The 22015-nt window shown below is 47.4% G+C and overlaps 2 protein-coding genes across 3 annotated transcripts; one reads left to right on the top strand and one right to left on the bottom strand.

Annotated features, from left to right (window-relative positions):
• The first annotated feature begins 105 nt into the window (after nt 1-105).
• On the top strand, nt 106-8448 carry TXNL4B (thioredoxin like 4B). Of its 2 annotated transcripts, none has more exons than XM_084756973.1 (4): nt 106-251; nt 3447-3655; nt 5512-5663; nt 7029-8448. In XM_084756973.1, exons 2-4 carry the CDS (start codon nt 3524-3526, stop codon nt 7192-7194), a joined length of 450 nt encoding a protein of 149 aa, XP_084613099.1. In that variant the 5' UTR covers nt 106-251; nt 3447-3523; the 3' UTR covers nt 7195-8448. The 2 variants fall into 2 exon arrangements, with proteins under 2 accessions (XP_084613099.1, XP_084613100.1); XM_084756974.1 differs by lacking the exon at nt 106-251 and adding an exon at nt 261-478.
• A 1682-nt stretch (nt 8449-10130) lies between these two features.
• On the bottom strand, nt 10131-14716 carry LOC311582749 (haptoglobin). Its single transcript, XM_084755996.1, has 5 exons — nt 14563-14716; nt 12932-13014; nt 12584-12685; nt 11866-11940; nt 10131-11073 (listed from the first exon to the last, which is right to left on the bottom strand). The coding sequence occupies exons 1-5, from the start codon at nt 14565-14567 to the stop codon at nt 10295-10297; spliced, it is 1044 nt and encodes a 347-aa protein (XP_084612122.1). The 5' UTR covers nt 14568-14716; the 3' UTR covers nt 10131-10294.
• Between the last annotated feature and the right edge of the window lie 7299 nt (nt 14717-22015).

Raw genomic sequence — 22015 nt, 5'->3', positions numbered from 1 at the left:
AGAGTTGACACCCCGCCTCTGGCCTGTGGGTGTGACAAGGATAACAGAACGAGGTCGGCCATGATTGCTAAGGGCGGAGATGACGTAACTTCCGGTCAGGGCGTTGCAGTAGGTGAGAACTAAAATAACACCGCCTGCTTATTGGGCTGTTGGCTGGGGCGCGCGATGGAGCGTTTATTTTCTGCGTCCGCATTTCTCACTTCCGCTTGCAAGATTCAGGTCGAAGGAAGCGTGTCTAAGCAACAGCCCAGGTTAGTTGAGGTTAATGTCCTTTCCCGGGTTGGGACTGAGGAAGCCGGCAGTTGTGCCTTGGCTATCCGGTGGAGGAGTACGAGTTGCTGACCGGCGGTTTGAAGTGTCCTTCCTGGTACCTGTGGGCCGGGAGTAACCCAACTACCGGCATCTTGTAAAGCGCGTGTGCGGGATATTTTGTAAAGGAGACACGTCCTCCCTGACGTAAATAAGCCATCTACCTGGCGTAGTGACGCACGCCTGTCATCCTAGCAGTTGTGAGGCAGAGGCAGTAAGATTGTCACAAGCTCCAGACCAAGCCTGACTACTAAATGAGACCCTTAGTCGGAAAATAATAAAATAAAATCACCCGTCAGTTCATATTCAAATATGTCCTTTGATGATGTCTTGGAGTGTTTATTCCCTTTTTCCTATGTAAATATTATGCATTAACTTTCTACAAAAGGAGGAATCAGACTTTACATACCGCTTCATAAAGCTTTTCTCAGTGACTGTATCAGTGCCCTGTTGATGGGCATTTAGGTTTTTTGCAGCTTTTTGCCATGACAAATGTGTTGACCAGTCTGTGATCATAATAAGTCTTTGTGTCTATATTCATATTGTCGAAAGCAGAACTGTCGTGTAAAGAGTATATCAGTTTTCTTTCCAAACAAGTTTTGTATCTGAATTGCAAAAAACTAGGCATTCCTACCTGGGCCTTCCTCTGCCTCCTCGCTCTTCTGTGTATTACTGCCTTATTTAATGTTTGTCACCTTAGTGCGTTTATTTGAATATGTCTTTTAACTTGCTGTTGTCTACTTGCAAAACTGGGCTTTCTGAATGTCTTCAGTATCCGTTTCTTGTATGGCTCTCCACTCCTAGTCTTCAGGTGGGCAATGTCTTGGATATGCCCTTAGCCTCCCCCTCCTCGGCAGCGTTTGTCCTGTACCACACGCGGCCCCTCTGTCGACCGCACACCCTCCCCTTCCTCTTTGTATTAGTACCACACGCATGTGTTTGCTTGGATTCTGGTGGTGACGCGGGTTCATAGTCTCTCTGTGTGTTTCTCTCTTATCAGCAATTTGTTCTGTGCTCAGTGTTGATGAAATCCCTCCTGGCAGTCAACTTCTCTATTTAAAGTGTGACCTGGCAACTAAAGAGATGGCTTAGTAGTGAAAAGCACTGGTTGTTCTTCCAAATCTCCCCGGGTTCAGCTCACAGCAACCACACAGCACCTCACATCTATTACTCCAGGGCCAAGAAATCTGATGCCCTCTTCTGGCCTCTGCCAAAACCGGCACACAAGTGGTACACACATGTGCAGGGGAGACATGCATGTTAAAATATTAAAATAAACTGTGACCGATAGCTGGAATAATTTCATGTCTTGTATAAATTTTATTCATATCTTATGTGCCTATGTGTTCACATATGTACATATGTATGTACATGTATGTGTGTACACCTGTCCATGTACCTGGGGTGTCATACCTTTGGTACCATCATCACCTTGGGCTTTTGGGGGGGGGTTGGAGTTTTTTGTTTGTTTGTTTGATTTTTGGGGGTTGTTTGTTTGTTTGTTTTTGAGACAAGGTCTCAGGTTGGCCTGCAGCTCACTGAACAGGCAGGGCTGCCTGGCCATCACACTCCAGGGGTCTGCCCTCCTGCACCTCCCAGCACTGACGTCATAAGGACACTCTCACACACCAGGCTTCTTTTAACATGGATTCTGGGGATCAAACTGGGTCCTCACACTTGCCAGGCAAGCACTTTACCAACTGAGCTAGCCCTAATTGATACCTTAAAATATAATTTTTGATGAAGGGGAAAAAAAGAAATCACATTTATCACATTTCATAGCATTAGCAAAGCGTGAAACTAACTTCAAAGGCCAGGTGTGGTGACGACGCACATCTGTAATCCCAGCACTTGGGAGACAAAGGCAGGAAAATCTAAATTCAAAGTATCACATCTTCTGTGGAGGTCCTCGGTCCTGGGACTTCTTAATATGAAATTACTTGCCATAAAATTAGCAATTTTGTGGCACAGATTCTGGCCTTTGTTTTAGAGCAAGTGTAACAGAACAAACTAGTCTATGGACCGAGACGCCCGGCACCAAAAGGAAACAGAGAAAAGCGGATTAGGCCCCTCTACCTCCGTATCTTCTGATCCTCATTCATGTATTTAATTGTGATTTTTATATACTCTTGTTTTTTGGTTTTGGGGTCTTTTTTTGTTTGTTTGGTTTGGTTTGGTTTTGGTTTTTTGAGACAGGGTTTCTCTGTGTAGCCTTGGCTGTCCTGGACTTGCTTTGTAGACCAGGCTGGCCTCGAACTCACAGAGATCCACCTGCCTCTGCCTCCCGAGTGCTGGGATTAAAGGCGTGCACCACCACGCCTGGCTGATTTTTGCATACTCTTAAATTGTTTACATACTGTTTGCCATGTGGTGGAGTGCATCTAGGAAGAGTCCTTAAGCCAGGACTTGAGAAAATGCAGACATCCGTCAATGAAGGACCAATGAAGGATGCCCACACATGCAATAATATGTCCCTGTGACAGAATCTGGACGTTTTCTGTGTAGGGATATGGGAATCTCATTAAACGTCAGATTCAAAATAGTGCAGGGGGGTGGGTGAATTATGGACTGAGCCTTTGCGGCTCCCAGCCCCCACAGCTGCCCTTCCTCCTCCAGACTGCTGCAGTCAGTTCTGGTTCCATCTGGCATCTGGCAGTGCTACTGGCAGGAGGGAGGGATAGCAGCATCCTTTAATTGCAGGCCAGCATCTCTTTGTGCAGTTGCCTCCTACTCAGTTGCCTCTGGTTCCTCCAGGCCAATGGGGTGGGAACAGCGCTCTGCAGTTTTCAGGCTTTACCTTGTCTTCCTGTTTCATTCTAATTAATCTTCGATCTTCAAATTTGAGGGTATCATCGCTTCATTGCAGGACCACTGGCTTATCATATAATGTCTCTCTTTGTATAACAGGGGGAAGATATGGAAACATATGTAGATGTTCTTCTGGTATGATATGTAATTTCTCGTGTATTTCTAAGAGAAGTTACCTGGTGTTCAGGACGGCACATGACGTTCTGAAAGCTTGGCCCAGGGACGGCAAGCAAGGGATGGGGCCTCTCCACAGCATAGGCTTCCTGAAAAGTTTTAAATCATACAGATTTAGCCAGTGCTAAATGGTGTTGTTTCATTCTTTACGTTAGGACTGATGCGCTTCGTCTAAACAGCCTTTAGACACTGCAGAATTGACACTGCAAACCGATGTTGGATTGCTCTCAAGATGAGCTTCCTCCTGCCCAAACTGACCAGCAAGAAAGAAGTGGACCAGGCAATCAAAAGCACTGCGGAGAGGGTGCTGGTTCTCAGGTTTGGGAGGGATGAAGACCCCGTCTGCCTGCAGCTCGATGATATTGTGAGTTTTGAAGTGAGCAGCTTTAGTTGAAAATTCATCTGTTACCACTCAGTGTCTTGAAAATGAACAGACTTAGCGTGGATTAGCACTCTTACTCTAAGAACCGGCCTGGTGCCTTTCCTGACCCGAGGCCCAGATGGACTGCAAGTCTGTCCTGACCCTCCCCACCTAGCACCTGACAAAGCTCCCTTCCCTGACCAGGCGGCAGAAGAGCAGGAAACGCCAACAGTCGTTCGTCTGAGCATTAGGCTTTTAGCACTCAAAGCAACAATCACATGTTGAACTACAGAAAGTTCTAGGGAGATCTAGAGGAAACCCCTCTAGGGTATACAAGTTGCAAAGGGGGGGGGGGTGTCTGCCAATACTCTCCTTGTTTGACACTCCTAGAACGTGCCTGGTGGAGACGTCAAGTTTCACAGCACATCTTCACACTCAAACTAGTAAGGGAAACTATCATGTATGAGGCCCTGAGTTCAACTCCCAAGGCCAACAGCAACAACAAAAAATTAGATAGGTTGATTTGGAAACCATTCTTCCAAAGTTCAAGTGTCAGCCCTGCTGCTTAGGAGCCGTGTGTCATGAAACAAGCAACTACATCCTGTGCCTCAGCTTTGTTATCTGTAAAATGGGGATGCTAAGCTGCCATAGCTCATACTTACATTGTTAAATGGGTTGACAATGGAAAGCATTGAGAATAGTTAGCCAGCAGGAGGAGGCATCAGCCTCACCTCTAGTTCTCGTTTCTAGGATGAGGGTCTGGGGACAGTCAGCATCGATGTGGATGTTTCTAAGGTGTTGCAGGTGGGGTCACAGGGTCCGAGTTTTGAAGTACTGAGCATTGAAACTAGACCTCATGCTCTGTCTCTGAGCTATGCTCCCAACTCACTTGAAATGATCCAGGCTCCTTTTTTGGAAATAATCAAACACGGGCCCATGAGATGGCTCTGCGAGTGAGGGCTCTTTCCTGTAAGAAGAAGAGACCTGACCTCAGCAAGTTGTCCTCTGTCTCCTGCACATGCCGGGTGGCACACAGGCACCTACCCTACCCCCGGCCTGCCTGGTGGCACACAGGCACCCACCCTACCCCTGGCCCCCATGCGCACACACAAATAAATGAAACTTTTTTAAAAATTAATTTCAAAAGGAAACATCAACAAAACAAAAGAAGAAAATATTTTCCCCATCATGTCTTAGCTACTTCTCCATTGCTGTGATAAGACACCATAACCAAGGCAACTTATACAAGAAAGCGTTTATTTGGGGCTTACAGTTTCAGAGGATTAGAGTCCAGGACCGTCACTGCGCGGAGCATGGCGGCAGGGGGAGGCATGGTGCTAGAGAAGTAGCTGAGACACAAACAAACGCCTTGACACAAACAAATTAGGAGTGGTATGGGCTTGTGAAACCTCAAAACCTGCTTATGATGACACACCTCCTCCAAGAAGGCCACACCTCCTAATCCTTCTCACACAGTTTCACCAATTGGGGACCCAAAACTGTTCAAGCACATGAGCCCATGGGGGCCATGCTCATTCAAATGACCACATACTGCCTTCTGACCCTATCACCAGTGATCCAACCTTCTAACAGGAATGTTGTGTATAGCTGGGCATAGTGTACACTTTTAATTGCAGCACTTGGAAGGCAGACAGAGGGACCTCTGATCTTATAGCAAGTTCTGGAATTGTGTCTAATGAGGAATTCAAATGGGCTTGAATTAGGTATTTTCTCAAACAAAATTTTTCTCAAAAATATTACGCTAAGTTTCATATACAATATTATAGTACATTTCACAAAAGAAGCATTCCGCATTTGACACAGTGTGGTGTAACCTCCATCCATCTTGTTGTTCACAGCTCTCGAAGACTTCGGCTGACTTAAGTAAAATGGCTGCTATTTACCTAGTCGATGTGGACCACACTCCAGTTTATACACAGTATTTTGACATCAGTTATATCCCCTCTACTGTATTTTTCTTCAATGGGCAGCACATGAAAGTGGATTATGGGTGAGTTGAGTTGACTGTGCATTCTGGAAAGTTGGCTTTTTTGGGGGGTTGGGGGTGTTGGTAGCTCACTTCCTTGTCTGCTGTTGGCCCTCTGAGTCTGGCTAAGTGGATGCCTTCTCCTTACTTGATGCTTTCTAATTTTTTATGGGAAACTTTAATGGAAAATGAGAGTGTTTCGAGTGTGATTGGCAAATTTTAATTTTCAACTTAAATATGAAAAACAGTGTAGCTTCCAAAGGACTGACTAACCACCCTTAAGTACAGAAAAATAGAATAGCTATATTAGCTGAACATAGAATATAGAATGTTTCCCAAAAATCTGTGCAACAAAATACCTAGTTCTAAGCTTTGGGGGCAGGGGTGGTATTTGACATTTACAAAAGAAGCATCCCTCCAGGGAGATGCACTTCTCTCTTGCCAAGTGGCTTCTGCCCCTCCTAGAATTTTGAAGTCATTCTTCAAGAAGGCCTGTCAACATAAGTCACATGATGTCTTCTGTAATGTCCGCCTCTCCACCCTGTCCCCACCGCAGCGTGGGTACTATTGGCTGTATCCAGGGACGTGCTCACCTCTCCCTGTGTTAGGTGATGCAGCTGAGTGTGATAGTGTGGGTTTGGAGCCGCCTGTCCTCCTGGGACTCGGTCGCTCTAGTAGTGCAGCTTTCTTACATGGAATTCAGGACACTACCAAACACCTTTAGAGTTTAATCTTTTAACCCAGTAATTTTGTTTCCAGGAGTTTAATAACATATTGTAGATATGTACTTTACAACTCTGAGGCGAATACTAGTTGTAAAGTCATACTACTAAATAATTTGTGACATGATTCTTACCATCTTAAAAAAAGAAGTAGAACACACACCACCACACGGAACTGGAAGGCGCATCAACGGGTGACTTCTGGCAGCACAGCTGATTTTATTTCTCTTTTTAAAGTTTTCTACAACCAATATACCTGATGTTTAAACTAACTTGTAAGGGTATTTATTAATTCATACCCATACCTTAGAAGGGTCACTGATGAGAACTTAAGGGAATGTGATGTATTGATGGGCTTTTTCTGAGACACTGGGCAAGCCCTGGCCACTCCTGGACTCGGAGAGCTCTGCTTGGTAATGATGTGCAAAGTGGTGGAAAGGCAGCATCGCTCCCACACCCCACCTTGATGTGAGTGGCTCACAGCCCTGGATATAGTCTGGCATCCCTGTGCCTGGGGAGAGGCAGTGGTCAGGCCACGCATGGAGAGCCTCCCAGATGAGGAAGAAGAAAGAAGCCACCACTTGCTGCTGGCCCTGCAGGCTCCACACACTGGAAAGTTCTGACCACTGGAAAGTTGTGACCGCCATTATTTCCCTCTTTGCTGCAGGTCTCCGGATCACACTAAATTCATAGGAAGCTTCAAAACCAAACAAGACTTCATAGATTTGATTGAAGTCATCTACCGGGGAGCAATGAGGGGGAAACTTATTGTCCAGAGTCCTATTGATCCCAAGAACATCCCGAAATATGACCTCCTCTATCAGGACATTTAGCACACTCGCTGCTCTTGGAGATGAGAGAGGCGCAAGTTGAAACAGGACCTGAACCCAGAGGGCCTGTGGGCTCGAGTCCCTCAGAGACATGTTCGCTGCCTCAACAAGGAGTCTGATGTGTCTGTAACCAACAGCCCCTGCGCAGAAGCCCCAGCTCTCCATGGACCCAGATGCCGAGTATTCTCTCCCTGAGAGCCTCAGAGCAGTGCAGCAACCGTGTTCGGGTGGCCTTTGTAACATCCCTTTATCTGGACTTCTCTTTACCCCTTAGACACTGTGAGGATAGTTTGATGAGCCATGTTTATGCACACACACATGCTTCGCATGCCTCCATTCACTTTCCCATTGTAGACCAGGCTGGCCTCGAACTCACAGCAACCGCCGGCCTCTGCCTCCCAAGTGCTGGGATTAAAGGCATGCGCCACCACATCCAGCCCCAGCTGCTCTTAAAATAATTAACACGGTATTAGTTTTAGGTGAGTTCATTTGTTTCCATCAGACTGGAAGCACTACCATGTTCACTCATTTATAGCTGGCAGGCTATTAAATTGTCAAGAAGAAAATGTGGCATTCACATCCTACACAGTTTGACTAAGCAAGTTAACTGACCTTGGGAAGGAAGGGACAGACCTCCCCAGAAAGCAGTGTCATCACCCTTATTTCATGGACTCAAGACCAAAAGGATATCAAAATTGTTAGGGTGGAAATGCCTTGTGGGGTTTGCTGATTCCAGGGGCTTTTGAAGAATATTTGACCTTCCAGGGTCCCCCTGGCCCAACCTCAGGAACCTGTGTTTCTCTTAAACCTCATGGTGGTAGTCCCTGTCCCTTTGGCATAAGAGTGGGTACAGAGCTGGAGGGTTGTGGCCAGGCAGCTTGTGTCTTGCTGTGAAGCAAGGGACTTGTTGCAAGCAGCGCTCTCAAAGCAGGGGCAGCCCTCCCATCGGCTGCTTTCTAAGCTTGTCCTTCAGGGAAAAGTGAAGTGGGACCCAGTCCTGACAGACGTGGCACAGAAGGAAGGTGGTTTGGGCTCTCTGTGCCTCTGTTTAAGCTGCATGCTGCCTCAGGGATGGGGAAAGAGCCCGTCCCACCACCTCCTTATGATGCATGGGGCTGTGGCAGCTACCCTAGACATGTGGGATGAAAAATTAGTGTGCAGAGATCCTAGGAGTCAGATCCCTAACCTTACTGAAGTCCTAGGTGAGTGCTCAACTTTGCCCCACATCCCATGAAAGAATAAAGTGTCTGTGTGCAATTCACTGTTAACCAGGTCTTCTGTCCTCTAGCCGAAGTGCTCAGGCACTAGCAACATCTCAGAGGGTGCACAAGGAAGTTACTGTCATCTTTCTTCCTGAGGACAGAGGGGCCTTTGCAGGCTGGGTTATGTTTTGGATCCTATCTTGGTTGCTTTCCCTTCCTAAAGTATGTATTAAGCATGTGTTGCATACTCTGTCCAGGGCTAGAGTCTGTAACTATAATTACTCCTGGTCAGAGAAAGTCTCTGAAGAGAGAGGAAGAAGCCCTTGTGCAGGAAGGGAGAAGCATTGTTGGGGAACAGGAAGCAGGCCTGCTAGGGAGGAAGGACTCGCCGCCTGCTGTGTAAGTATGCGGCTGTGCTGTTTGAGACTGGCTGCTTTCTCCCATGTTCTGGCGTGTAGGTCTTTGTCTCCTTGATCCCATAGCTCTACCCTGGGGAGATGCACCAGTGACTGAGGATGCAGGTGAGGAGCACATCCCTGATACCTGGCCTGGTGCCCATGAAGAGAGGCCGGCTTTGGCTTGATGAGAGGGTAGACAGGAGAAAGACTGAACTGAAGGCTTGGGGCAGGGAAGTGTTGGGAGAGAAGAGCTTCCTGAAGAGTCTCTCCAGACTCCTTTATCTTGGAGGTAGAAGGCATGTGGCTCACCTCCAGTGCCAGCACAGTGAGGAAGAGACCCAACTCTGCCAAATCCCAGAGCAGTCCACCCAGGGGACACTGGAGAGTCTCTAGTGTTCATCCCTAGTGTAAAAGATGTGGGGACACATAATAATCAGAGCTTAAGTCACTGAAAAAGTCTGTGGGCTAAGCTTTAGGGAGGACCTGTTGAGTCCATAGGCTGCCTGCATGTGCCTGTTTTGGTTTCTGGAGCACTGGCAGATGCACAAACTGAAGGGCTTCTGTCACAGCCTTCTGTTACAATAAATTGTATTGGTTTGGCCTAGGAAGCCAATAACTGACAGAGTCTGAAATGTACTTTAAAGCTGCAAGCACTACACCTGGCAGATTCTAAACTGAGTCTAATCTACTCGTAAACTAAAATAAACTACTCTAAACCTCATAACATACAAATATCCCAAGCACTTGCCAATCTAGTCCTCCGAGGCTTCTTCCTCCTGTCTCCGCCCCCCTTCCCCCCACCAACTGTCAACCATTTTCTCTCTCTTAACTGTCAATTCTTGGCCCCGCCCCCTCTCTGAGATGTCCCGCCTTCCACTTCCTGTCCTTCTGCCCAGCTGATTGGCTAAATAGCATTTTATTGACAGTTGTTACATCCACTCAAGACATTCCTCCACAGCCCTTGTCCCATGCTGAGTTCACACTCCTCACAAGCTTTTCTTACACACTTCAGAGAGGTGACAGGAGGTGTGAGAAGAGCTCACAATAGACACAGAGTCAGGCTCACATCTGTGGCTAAGTAGTTGGTGACCATGACTAAAGCACTTCACTTGTCCGTGTCTTTTTTCCTCGACTGAAAAGCAAGGGCCATGGTGATCTCCCCGAGACCTGCCTCTCATAAACACGATTCCCAAAGGCAGACAGTCGACAGCACCCTAGGGACTTCCTGGCACCTTGGGATATTGGGGGGAGGTCCCCATTTTTCCAGCAGGCCTTGCTTCTCGGCTGCCCAATACTGTTAAGTGAGAATAAAATCTGCAGACTACACAGAGCCCAGAGATAGGTCAAAAACACGTTCTTTATTATGGACTGAGCCGCTCAGGGCTAGCACCCCGCAGACTGTGTCCCAACCCTCCCACTTCCCCCTCTTCCATGCTGAATTGTGCTCTCAGACGGTGGCTCTCAGCCTGTCCCACTGAGCACAGCCTTGTAGACAGCCCAGCACTACTCCTTGGCCATGACTTCCCGAATCCAGTCCAGGATGTGAGTCACCTTCATGTACACACCATACTCCGCTACGGCACAGCTCTTGTCAAAGCTCAGGATCCCTGCTGCATACCAAGTGTCCTCCTCCATGTCGTGAATGGCAAAGGCACTGCCAGCATCACCATAGCAAGTGTCTTCCTGGTACTTGGTCATGCCAGCACAGAAGGTATGCTCATTCAAGATGGGCTGTACCCCAACAGGACTCTTGGGGACCTTCTTCTCAGGCACTGTGCTGCCCTCATAGTGCTGAACACAGCTGTCCTGGTCAGCCACAGGCAGCATGACATACTTGAGACGTTCAGTAAATTCAAAGTTGGCATTCCGCCCCCAGCCGGACACATAGCCCATGCGGCCTGGTGCTACAAAGTCTTTGGAAGGCAGGCAGATGGGCATCACTCTCTCGTTGACATGCACCTTCTGCTTAAGCTTGATTAGCCCAATGTCCACCACAGAGCGGTTGGGGTGGAGAACCACCTTCTCAATCTCCACCAGCTGCCTTCTCCCCACATAGAGTTTTAAGGTAGGGGCAATGTCCTTGGCCTTCGCATTCTCACTGTGATTCAGGAAAAGGTTCTTGGCTGTGGTCAGCAGCCACTGGTCACTGATCAGTGTGGCCCCCGTGGTGAGTTCGTGGCGGGAGACCATCTTGGCCTGCCAAGGAAAGCTGCCTTTGGCATCCATAGAACCACCAATGATGCGCTGCACCTGGTCCACAGGATGCTTGGGCTTCCCGCACACTGTAAGGGGGCAGAGGAACGTGAGCAGCAGAATCGGGCAAGGGCATCAGCCAGTGCTGCCAGCACTCTGCCCTTGCCACCTGATCCTCTTCTTTCTAGTATTTACACATTAAGAGACTAAGAAATTTTTAAACCCTAGCAGATATACTACTATATAAATAGATACACATGTATATACATGTATATAAATATCATCACACACACACACACACACACACACACACACACACACACACACACATCCACAATTCTGTGGAAGTCAGTGAAAGTCTGTGTAAGTATCTCATTCTCAGACAAAGAGGGCCCCGTAGCGGCATTAACAGGAACACAGATGTTGGCGCTAAACACGAAGCAGGTTGGCAGTCCCCACCACTGAGAGCACAAGTTGGGCAAAAGACTCGTCCTTGCAGAAAAGAGGAGAACAAGGAATGTAGGGGCCCCAGCCACCCCCAGATCCTGCGCTATCCCTTGTGGGCACAGCTTGCGTTATTTCCTCCCAGGCATGGTCCTTCCTGGGGAGCTCACTTTACCTCTGCCCAAGGCTCCATAAGCAGGTGTTCTGTCCAGAGAACATCTCAATGGAAAGCAGTGTGGACAGCTGGTTCAGCCAGCCCCTTAGGGCTAGAAGCATGGCGCAAAGCTCTCTGGGAGTGACCTTGCCCCTGCTTTGCCAGCTGTGGTCCTCTCTGCCCCCTGTCTTGGCTCCCACATATTCAGACCGCACAAGAGGAACCTGACTGTTCCACGTTTTAACCCCGGTCCCTGCCCGTGCTCTCAGACTTCGGCACCCACCTGCCTCACATTCGGGGAGTCTCTCTCCAGCAATTGTGTTCACCCACTGCTTCTCACTGTTTAAGGTGTACAGTCCTGCAACAAGAGGAGGAGATGAGCTCAGGGAAAGCGAATCTGGCCCCTGTGTGGCTTGAGGAGCCCTCTGAGAAAAGGGTAAAAGAGCTGGAGAAAAGGCCGATGTCGGAAGGGTGGCTGGGAGTGCTGTGCCTTGGGTCGCCGTCTGCCCTGCAGGGGACAGTCATGGCAGATGGCAATATAGGACAGGAAGAAGTCAGGATTCAGATATGGACTCTCCCTCCTATAGGCTCCCACAGCCTCTCTGTGCCTTGTTCCCTTGTTGGGAAAAACTAAACTGAGAGTTATCTCCCGAAAAAAAAAAAAAGATGCTTTGAGAACCATGGGCACTTTAAAGACACAGTGAAGCTTCTAGAAACTGTCAGGAGCATAGGTTGCCCAATGTCATGGGTGAAAACTACACTCCTGGGCAACGGGCCATGGAATTGCAGCCCCTTAACAAGATAAAGCAGCGGGAAGCTGAGACAAGGTAATTTCATGGAAGGACCCCAATAGGAGACAGAAATTGTATTTGAATCTAATTCTCCGGGCAGTACTCAAGAAGTTTCTGGCCAAGTACCCCAGCCCTGTCCATCATGGGAACATCAGACAGAGCCTGGGGTGTGGGCGGGGAGGTGGGGAACGACACTCATCCCGGCCTTACCATCTCCTTCAGTCCGCAGTCTGTAAAATGGCTGGCAGCGATAGCGAACCAAGTGCTCCACGTAGCCGTTTGCAATCTCCGGGGGCTTCGGGCAGATGTCATCTGCCAAGAAAAAGAAGCCAGAAAAGACTGAGCGCTCAGATGGCTCCCTAGGAAAAGTCAGGCGAGAGGGAGCCGCCTTGCACACCAGACTCCCTTGCACCCTAGTGGGAACTGAGGAAGGGAGACCCTCATAGAGCTAGTGTAGAAGAGAACCTGGACCTTCCTTGATACTGTGAAGGTCTGACAGGGCCATACTGAGGCACAGCTGAGCTGGGGTGCACAGCTCTGGGGACCCCAGGGACTCACCTTCCATATCCATGACATCATTGTGGAAGCCCACAGCGAAAAGCTGTCCCCAGAGCAGGAGAGTAGCAACAGCTCCCAGGGCTCTGTAGAGAGGTGACAAGGAGGAGTGGAGTTGGTCTTCTTGTGTGGATGCACGCGCGCGCACACACACACACACACACACACACACACACACACACACACACACATACACACACCACTTTCCATTAAGCAGACAGTACAGAAAGAATACTAAGACCAGAGACTACCCACCCAACCCTGGCTTTGCAAACTCGAGACGCACAGCAAACTCTGTGTCACTGGGAATATTGTACGAGCTTCAGAAAGGGACCCCCATGACAGAGGAAAGAGGGCGTCAGTGTGGTAGCTTATATGCCATGTCAGATCTCCACACTCTGAGGCAGAGGCTGGACGATCGAGGGTTTGAGGACAGCCTGTGCTACATAACAAGTGCCTGTCTCAAAAAAAGCTGAGAGGTGTGGGGGGTGAAAAAAGGGGAGTAGGGTGGAGAGGAGGGACAGAGTTGAGTGGGCCTCTGTCTCTGGTGATGATTCATGGTGTCTGGAAAGGGGAAGCCTTTGCCACACATCTGTGAAGTGCTAGGCTTTGAGGACACGCTCAGTACATTGTAGCTAACTTAAAGAGGGTGGCTACATTTCATTTTCCTGTCCTCACCACTTTTTAAATTTTCTCATAGTGAAAAGGTTGTTTTAAGGCCTAGTTGGCCATCGTTGTTGTTGATGTCCTTAAGTTATGGTCTCACTCTTTGCCCAGGCTTGTCACAAACTCCTGAACTCCCATGCTCAGCTCACCTCTGCTTCTAGAGTCCCTGGGTGTGTACCATCAGCCCTAATTCATATATGGTTGCTCCTATTACTTCATGCACATTTGCCTTTAAAGGATGGCATATTAAACCCAAGAATTCCAGAGGTTACCTGGAGAAAACCTGCTTCCTAAAAGCGCACCTGTGACCATCACTGGTGCTCAGAACACACTTAAAAGGAACCAACTCCCAGGCTATGCTGGCCAGTCAGCAATTTCTTGGTGACACTAAGCTTCTAGTCTTTTTTCAACCTTCAAAGTCTTTCTATTTTGATAAAAATCTAGGTGCTTTAATTGTATCACTAAAATGTGTGATTATTGTTTTTCTCCCATTAAAGCAGGTCTGCTAATAGTCATAGCATTCCAGGTGGCTGTTGCATGCCCAGTAAAAACAAAACCATAAAGGTTTAAAAAATCTCAAGGGGAAGGTCCTCCTAAGAGTTAGACAGCCCCGTGTGGAGGCCCATCTCTCGTGGATGCAGGAGGAAGGTGTTTAGTTACTGGGTCTCCACTCATTGAGGGTCTAGGCACATCCTCCCTTTGACATTTCAGCATGACGCCACCAACAAAATTCACACTCAAACCCCATAATCAACTTTCAAAAACAACCTCTCATTACACCTTAGGTGAGTTTACAGTTCTGTGTTAATCTGCATTCACAGCTCTCCTCACTCACATTTGACCTGCAGGCCGTGGCTTGACGCCCCTACGTTAGCCCATTGGGCCAATTCCTGCATCCCATTTTTGCACTTCTCCCTTAGACCTCTCCACTGAGAACTCAAAACGTGAAATGTGCCTGGTGGACTCACCTCATCTTGGGTCCCTCTTGCCTCTGTCTTGAAGGGCTGTGCCCTGGTGACTTCTCCTGAGCCTTTTATGCTTCAAGACCTTGCCCCACCTCCTTCTCGTCCAATTCTGTGTTTGCTCAGAGTCAGCCTTGCCAAGGTCACTGGTTGTTCCCGTAACCAAACCCCTGTCAAGAGCTGAGCTCTTGCTTCATGCTTGGCTCTCATGAAGAAATCTAGCAACTTCATGACCCCTCCCACCCACCACAGAGGTGGGATAACCCCCAGAGGGTGGGACTGGGAACAGGGATGTCGATCTGGCACTTTATTGTGGTAGAGGGGGGTTAGACCTTTCTTTGACTTATTTCAAAGCCCTTTTAGACACCTTTGTGACCCCACCTATCTGGGACTATAAAGAAAGTGTTTCCTTTTCTCAATCATGCTACCTAAGTGTGGACATCTCCTGGTTGTAGAATGCTCTGGAACTTGCAATCAGTAGACTGGGTTTACTGGGTCTTACTTAGTAGTCTGTTGCTCTTTAATTTCAGAGTGACTAAAGCTGTAGTATAGACTGACATGGGACCCTTATGCTGGCTCTTCACTCTGGACCTTTGAGTGCTGAAAAAGGTTTATCTTGGAATCATTTCAAATCCAATGTAGAAACTCAGGGAGCACAGGTTAAAAAAAAAAAAAAGGCGTTTCCATTTTACAGTTGCTCCCCCACCCATGTCAACATCTTCCTGTTGCTAAAAGTGTGCCCTTGAAATCAGTGAAATGAGCCTGCTGTGTCTCCTCTGATTGTTCTTAGCAGAAAACTACATAGTAGCCTCATAGGCCAGTGGCTAGTCCTATGGGCAGCTGAGAAAAATCAATGTTTCAGTCAAATGTCTGCCCTGGTGTGCTTTTCACTCAAACTAGCAAGTCAGTCTAAGTGGCTTCACTCATTTTAAAAAAAAAACTTTTTAAATTAGACTGTACCAAAGAAGCACTTGGGCTGTTATTAGTGGCATTGAAGTATACCAAAATAACCGGGGCAAGCAGAGCTACCTATCAGCAGGAGACTGGTAACTAATGTGCCATGTGGTCGCATGATGGACTATTGTACAGCCGTGAAAACGCTTGGACAACAGAGAATAAGAGATAATCTTATTTTACGATTTTGAAAAAAGCACAAAGTAGCAGAAGATTACATTGGGACTAAAACTGCTCTTACAGATCTCAAAACCAAGCATAGTTTGGCAAAGGATTCCTAACTGTAACATTCAAACCACAAACAGTAGCAAGAAAAGGAAAAGATGGGGCTGGATCCATGGCTCAGTGGTTAAGAGCACTGGCTGCTCCTCCAGAGAACCTGAGTCCAGGTCCCAGCATCAGGGGGCTCACAGCAGCCTGTGATTGCAGCCCCCGGCCATCGAGTGCCTCTGACCTCACAAGCAAGACACACAGAGTCACACCTACATGTAATTTAGAAACAATGAAAGTAAAAAAGATGGACTGGAGAGATGGCTCAGAGGTTAAAAGCACTCACTGTTCTTCCTGAGGTCCTGAGTTCAATTCCTAGCAACCACATGGTGGCTCACAACCATCTATCATGTGATCTGATGCCCTCTTCTGACTTGCGTTGAACAAAGTCCTTTAAAAGATACACAGATGGCCAAAGGACATGTGGAAAGATGCTCAGATCTATTAAAGAAGCGACCTAACATCTCCCTCTGACCTGCACACACACACCCTGTATTGTGCACACATGCACACCTATATATACATATACCTGCATACACACGTGCTCACACAAATATGTACATGCATAAACACATACTCACATATACATGTGTACATGCCTGTACACAAAAAATAAAATAAAATAAAGAAAATTTACTCAGAAGCATTGAAAAAATCTCATTAGCAAAATATTATAATCACATTTACTAGAAATGGATCCCTTCACAGTTGGCCTTTGCCTGCTCTTCCACACCCAGTGGCCCTCAGTAACCAAGAAGAAGGGACCTCCTTCCCTGTGCATTGCAGAGCCTTGGCAAAGAGAAGGTTCACTGCAGACTGAAGGTGCCCCCGAGCTGGGACTCACCCTTCCAGGGGCACTCTGTTTTTCTGCCTCCCCTCACAGTCAATCCACCAGCCCTCCCTTCCAGAAATCATCAGACCTCAGTCTCTGGCCACCCCAAGTCTTGCAAGCGGCACCACACTGTATTGTTTCTTCTCCTTAGTTTCTGGGGCTCTGTGGGAGCCAGGCCAGCACGGAGGGCCTGGCCTTTGGAGACTTCCTCTAGATGCTAGTGGTACCCTACGAGGGTGTCTAACCTGAGACCCTCCTTGCCTCCCATGCATGTGAGACTCACATTCTGCCCTGTGCATCACCAGAGCCTGCGACCCTGACTGTACATCATCCCCTGAGCCTGTTACCACTGCTCTTAGGCTCCGCAGCACCCCTGCTCTGGGTTCATGAAGAAGGTAACATAAAAGGATCCATCCTGAAGGCTATGTCCTTTAACTGGACAGACCAAAATGGAGGGGCAGGTGAGAAGACTGGGGTACCCAGCCGCAGGATTTCAAGCCTATTCTAGGCTACATAAGGAACTCAAGACCAGCCTGGGCTACATTCCAGGACAACCTGGGCTACAGGCACAGCAAGAACCTGTCTCAAAAGGAAAAGTTCATTTGGCCACAAAATTCTTGATATTTTTGCCTACTACAGAAAAAATAAATTTATTATTATTTTATTTTTACCATATTATATTACCACACCAAAGTAACCAATAGCTAAGACTACTTCTGGATGTGTGTGTGTGTGTGTGTGTGTGTGTGTGTGTGTGTGTGTACATATATATGTTTTATAATATATATGATGATATGCTTGTATTTGATTATATATCAAATATATACTTGATTATATTTTTATTTTTCTGTGGGCGCATGTGTACATGCATGCATCTGTGCACACGTGTGCACGTGTGTGTGTGTGTGTGTGTGTGTGTGTGTGTGTGTGTGTGTGATATGCAGCAGACAGAAGTCAACCTGCAGAAGCTGCTCCTCTCCCTTCACTGTGTAGATGATTGTGAGCCACCGTGTGGTTGCTGGGAAAGCAGTCAGTGCTCTTAACCTCTGAGCCATCTCTCCAGCCCCAGGTAGAGTTAGTTTTAAGTGTGCCATTGCTCTATTTGTTTTATCTAATTTACAAGTTTTATTTTCTTTCTTTCTCTGTTCCTACCTTCTCAGGTGTTGGTGGTTTGAGTTGGGTTTTGGTGAGGGTATTTTTGTATGTTTGAAATAGAATCTCACTCTGCAACTCAGGTTGCCTGGAATTCACTCAGTAGCCTCAGCTCCCAAATTCTGGAATTACAGGCATGACCCACTACACCTGTGAACTACTCCTTTTCTGTTTTCCTTGGGTTTCTATTTCATTTTGCTTTGTCTGGTTTTTAGAGGGGGTAACATGGTCATGTGTCATGTGTGTTAAAATTTAGTTCATTTAGTATGTGTGGTTGGAGGGGCATGCACGCACCTCTGCCACAGTGCACGTGTGGTGGTCAGAGGACAACGTTGGGCATCTGTCCCCTCCTCCCAGCGCGGGTTCCAGGGACTGCGCTCAGGTTTGTCAGGCTGGCGTGGCAAGAACCGTTTACCACACTCAGTTTTTAAAAAGGCTTTATCGGGGGCGGGGAAGAAGGATTTGAGAATAACGTGCTTGTGACAGAAGCTTGAAGACCACAGTAGGAACTCCAGCACCCCGTAAATGTCTGGTGGTCATGGGGCCCTCCCTGTAATCTTGACCCTCAGAGGCGGAGACAGAGGATCCATGGAACTAGCTGGAAATGGCAAGCTCCCAGTCAGCCAAAGACTCTGCCTCAAATCAGAAAGTGTGTAACAGTGGAGACATCCAGTGTCAACTCCAGCCACTCACACACACTCTCTCTCTCTCTCTCTCTCTCTCTCTCTCTCTCTCTCTCTCTCTCTCTCTCTCTCTCACACACACACACACACACACACACACACACACACTCTCTCTCTCTCTCTCTCTCTCTCTCTCTCTCTCTCTCTCACACACACACACACACACACACACACACACACACTCCCATTTGTGCACCCACATACATGCAAACACACACGCAGTGAAATATCAAGACCTCATATAATTCTGACAAGATGAACCTCAAGCTTGAGAATAGCACATATATGAGCTGAGACTTTGAATAAAACTTGTTATTTTTTTTAATATTTAAAAGAATTCTTTTTGAGATAGGGTCTCATTGTGTAGCACCAGTCAGCCTGAAACTCACAGAGACCCATCCACTTGCCTCTGCCTCCCAAGTGCTGGGACAAAAGGTGTACACCACCACATTTGGCAACACTTAAAAGAGTTTATCCTCCACCCATTTTCTTTGTTATGTGCTCCCACATAATTTTTTTTGCTAGTCACAGTCATGATTTCAAGTGACGTATCCTCACCTTTCAAAGTCTGATTTCCTGCCATCACCACTTCTTGGCAGAGTCGTTCACTCTGCCCACCTTCCATCCTTAGCTTGTTTCTGTTATCTTCCCCCCCCCATCCTTAGCTTGTTTCTGTTATCTCCCCCCATCCTTAGCTTGTTTGTTATCTCCCCCCATCCTTAGCTTGTTTGTTATCTCCCCCCCATCCTTAGCTTGTTTGTTATCTCCCCCCATCCTTAGCTTGTTTCTGTTATCTCCCCCCATCCTTAGCTTGTTTGTTATCTGCCCCCATCCTTAGCTTGTTTCTGTTATCTGCCCCCAACCTTAGCTTGTTTCTGTTATCTCCCCCCATCCTTAGCTTGTTTGTTATCTCCCCCCATCCTTAGCTTGTTTCTGTTATCTCCCCCCATCCTTAGCTTGTTTGTTATCTCCCCCCATCCTTAGCTTGTTTCTGTTATCTCCCCCCCATCCTTAGCTTGTTTGTTATCTGCCCCCATCCTTAGCTTGTTTCTGTTATCTCCCCCCATCCTTAGCTTGTTTGTTATCTCCCCCCATCCTTAGCTTGTTTGTTATCTCCCCCCATCCTTAGCTTGTTTCTGTTATCTGCCCCCATCCTTAGCTTGTTTCTGTTATCTCCCCCCATCCTTAGCTTGTTTGTTATCTCCCCCCATCCTTAGCTTGTTTCTGTTATCTCCCCCCATCCTTAGCTTGTTTCTGTTATCTCCCCCCATCCTTAGCTTGTTTGTTATCTCCCCCCATCCTTAGCTTGTTTGTTATCTCCCCCCCATCCTTAGCTTGTTTGTTATCTCCCCCCATCCTTAGCTTGTTTCTGTTATCTGCCCCCATCCTTAGCTTGTTTCTGTTATCTCCCCCCATCCTTAGCTTGTTTGTTATCTCCCCCATCCTTAGCTTGTTTCTGTTATCTCCCCCCATCCTTAGCTTGTTTGTTATCTCCCCCCATCCTTAGCTTGTTTGTTATCTCCCCCCATCCTTAGCTTGTTTGTTATCTCCCCCCATCCTTAGCTTGTTTGTTATCTCCCCCCATCCTTAGCTTGTTTGTTATCTCCCCCCATCCTTAGCTTGTTTCTGTTATCTCCCCCCATCCTTAGCTTGTTTGTTATCTCCCCCCATCCTTAGCTTGTTTGTTATCTCCCCCCATCCTTAGCTTGTTTCTGTTATCTCCCCCCCATCCTTAGCTTGTTTCTGTTATCTCCCCCCATCCTTAGCTTGTTTCTGTTATCTCCCCCCATCCTTAGCTTGTTTCTTTTATCTCCCCCCCCATCCTTAGCTTGTTTCTGTTATCTCCCCCCATCCTTAGCTTGTTTGTTATCTCCCCCCATCCTTAGCTTGTTTGTTATCTGCCCCCATCCTTAGCTTGTTTGTTATCTCCCCCCATCCTTAGCTTGTTTCTGTTATCTCCCCCATCCTTAGCTTGTTTGTTATCTCCCCCCATCCTTAGCTTGTTTGTTATCTGCCCCCATCCTTAGCTTGTTTGTTATCTCCCCCCCATCCTTAGCTTGTTTGTTATCTCCCCCCATCCTTAGCTTGTTTCTGTTATCTCCCCCCATCCTTAGCTTGTTTGTTATCTCCCCCCATCCTTAGCTTGTTTGTTATCTGCCCCCATCCTTAGCTTGTTTGTTATCTCCCCCCCATCCTTAGCTTGTTTGTTATCTCCCCCCATCCTTAGCTTGTTTCTGTTATCTCCCCCCATCCTTAGCTTGTTTCTGTTATCTCCCCCCATCCTTAGCTTGTTTGTTATCTCCCCCCATCCTTAGCTTGTTTGTTATCTCCCCCCATCCTTAGCTTGTTTGTTATCTCCCCCCATCCTTAGCTTGTTTCTGTTATCTCCCCCCATCCTTAGCTTGTTTGTTATCTCCCCCCATCCTTAGCTTGTTTGTTATCTCCCCCCATCCTTAGCTTGTTTCTGTTATCTCCCCCCCATCCTTAGCTTGTTTCTGTTATCTCCCCCCATCCTTAGCTTGTTTCTGTTATCTCCCCCCATCCTTAGCTTGTTTCTTTTATCTCCCCCCCCATCCTTAGCTTGTTTCTGTTATCTCCCCCCATCCTTAGCTTGTTTGTTATCTCCCCCCATCCTTAGCTTGTTTGTTATCTGCCCCCATCCTTAGCTTGTTTGTTATCTCCCCCCATCCTTAGCTTGTTTCTGTTATCTCCCCCATCCTTAGCTTGTTTGTTATCTCCCCCCATCCTTAGCTTGTTTGTTATCTGCCCCCATCCTTAGCTTGTTTGTTATCTCCCCCCCATCCTTAGCTTGTTTGTTATCTCCCCCCATCCTTAGCTTGTTTCTGTTATCTCCCCCCATCCTTAGCTTGTTTGTTATCTCCCCCCATCCTTAGCTTGTTTGTTATCTGCCCCCATCCTTAGCTTGTTTGTTATCTCCCCCCCATCCTTAGCTTGTTTGTTATCTCCCCCCATCCTTAGCTTGTTTCTGTTATCTCCCCCCATCCTTAGCTTGTTTCTGTTATCTCCCCCCATCCTTAGCTTGTTTCTGTTATCTCCCCCCATCCTTAGCTTGTTTCTTTTATCTCCCCCCCCATCCTTAGCTTGTTTCTGTTATCTCCCCCCATCCTTAGCTTGTTTGTTATCTCCCCCCATCCTTAGCTTGTTTGTTATCTGCCCCCATCCTTAGCTTGTTTGTTATCTCCCCCCCATCCTTAGCTTGTTTGTTATCTCCCCCATCCTTAGCTTGTTTCTGTTATCTCCCCCCCATCCTTAGCTTGTTTGTTATCTCCCCCCATCCTTAGCTTGTTTCTGTTATCTCCCCCCCATCCTTAGCTTGTTTGTTATCTCCCCCCATCCTTAGCTTGTTTCTGTTATCTCCCCCCCATCCTTAGCTTGTTTCTGTTATCTCCCCCCATCCTTAGCTTGTTTGTTATCTCCCCCATCCTTAGCTTGTTTCTGTTATCTCCCCCCATCCTTAGCTTGTTTGTTATCTCCCCCCATCCTTAGCTTGTTTCTGTTATCTCCCCCCCATCCTTAGCTTGTTTGTTATCTCCCCCCATCCTTAGCT

Source organism: Acomys minous (assembly GCF_964271855.1).
Source record: "Acomys minous genome assembly, chromosome: 14".
NCBI lineage: Eukaryota > Metazoa > Chordata > Mammalia > Rodentia > Muridae > Acomys > Acomys minous.
This window is presented reverse-complemented; position numbering and strand designations above follow the sequence as displayed.

Bases quoted from the DNA above. Each gene is read 5' to 3' on its own strand.
- TXNL4B (XM_084756973.1), top strand. From the start codon at position 3,524: ATGAGCTTCCTCCTGCCCAAACTGACCAGCAAGAAAGAAGTGGACCAG. The intron at 3,656-5,511 runs GTGAGTTTTGAA...TGTTGTTCACAG, and splicing joins GCCTGCAGCTCGATGATATT to CTCTCGAAGACTTCGGCTGA. The intron at 5,664-7,028 runs GTGAGTTGAGTT...TCTTTGCTGCAG, and splicing joins CACATGAAAGTGGATTATGG to GTCTCCGGATCACACTAAAT.
- LOC311582749 (XM_084755996.1), bottom strand. The intron at 12,686-12,931 runs GTGAGTCCCTGG...TTTTCTTGGCAG, and splicing joins TGATGTCATGGATATGGAAG to ATGACATCTGCCCGAAGCCC. The intron at 11,074-11,865 runs GTGGGTGCCGAA...GCCCCCTTACAG, and splicing joins ACTCCCCGAATGTGAGGCAG to TGTGCGGGAAGCCCAAGCAT.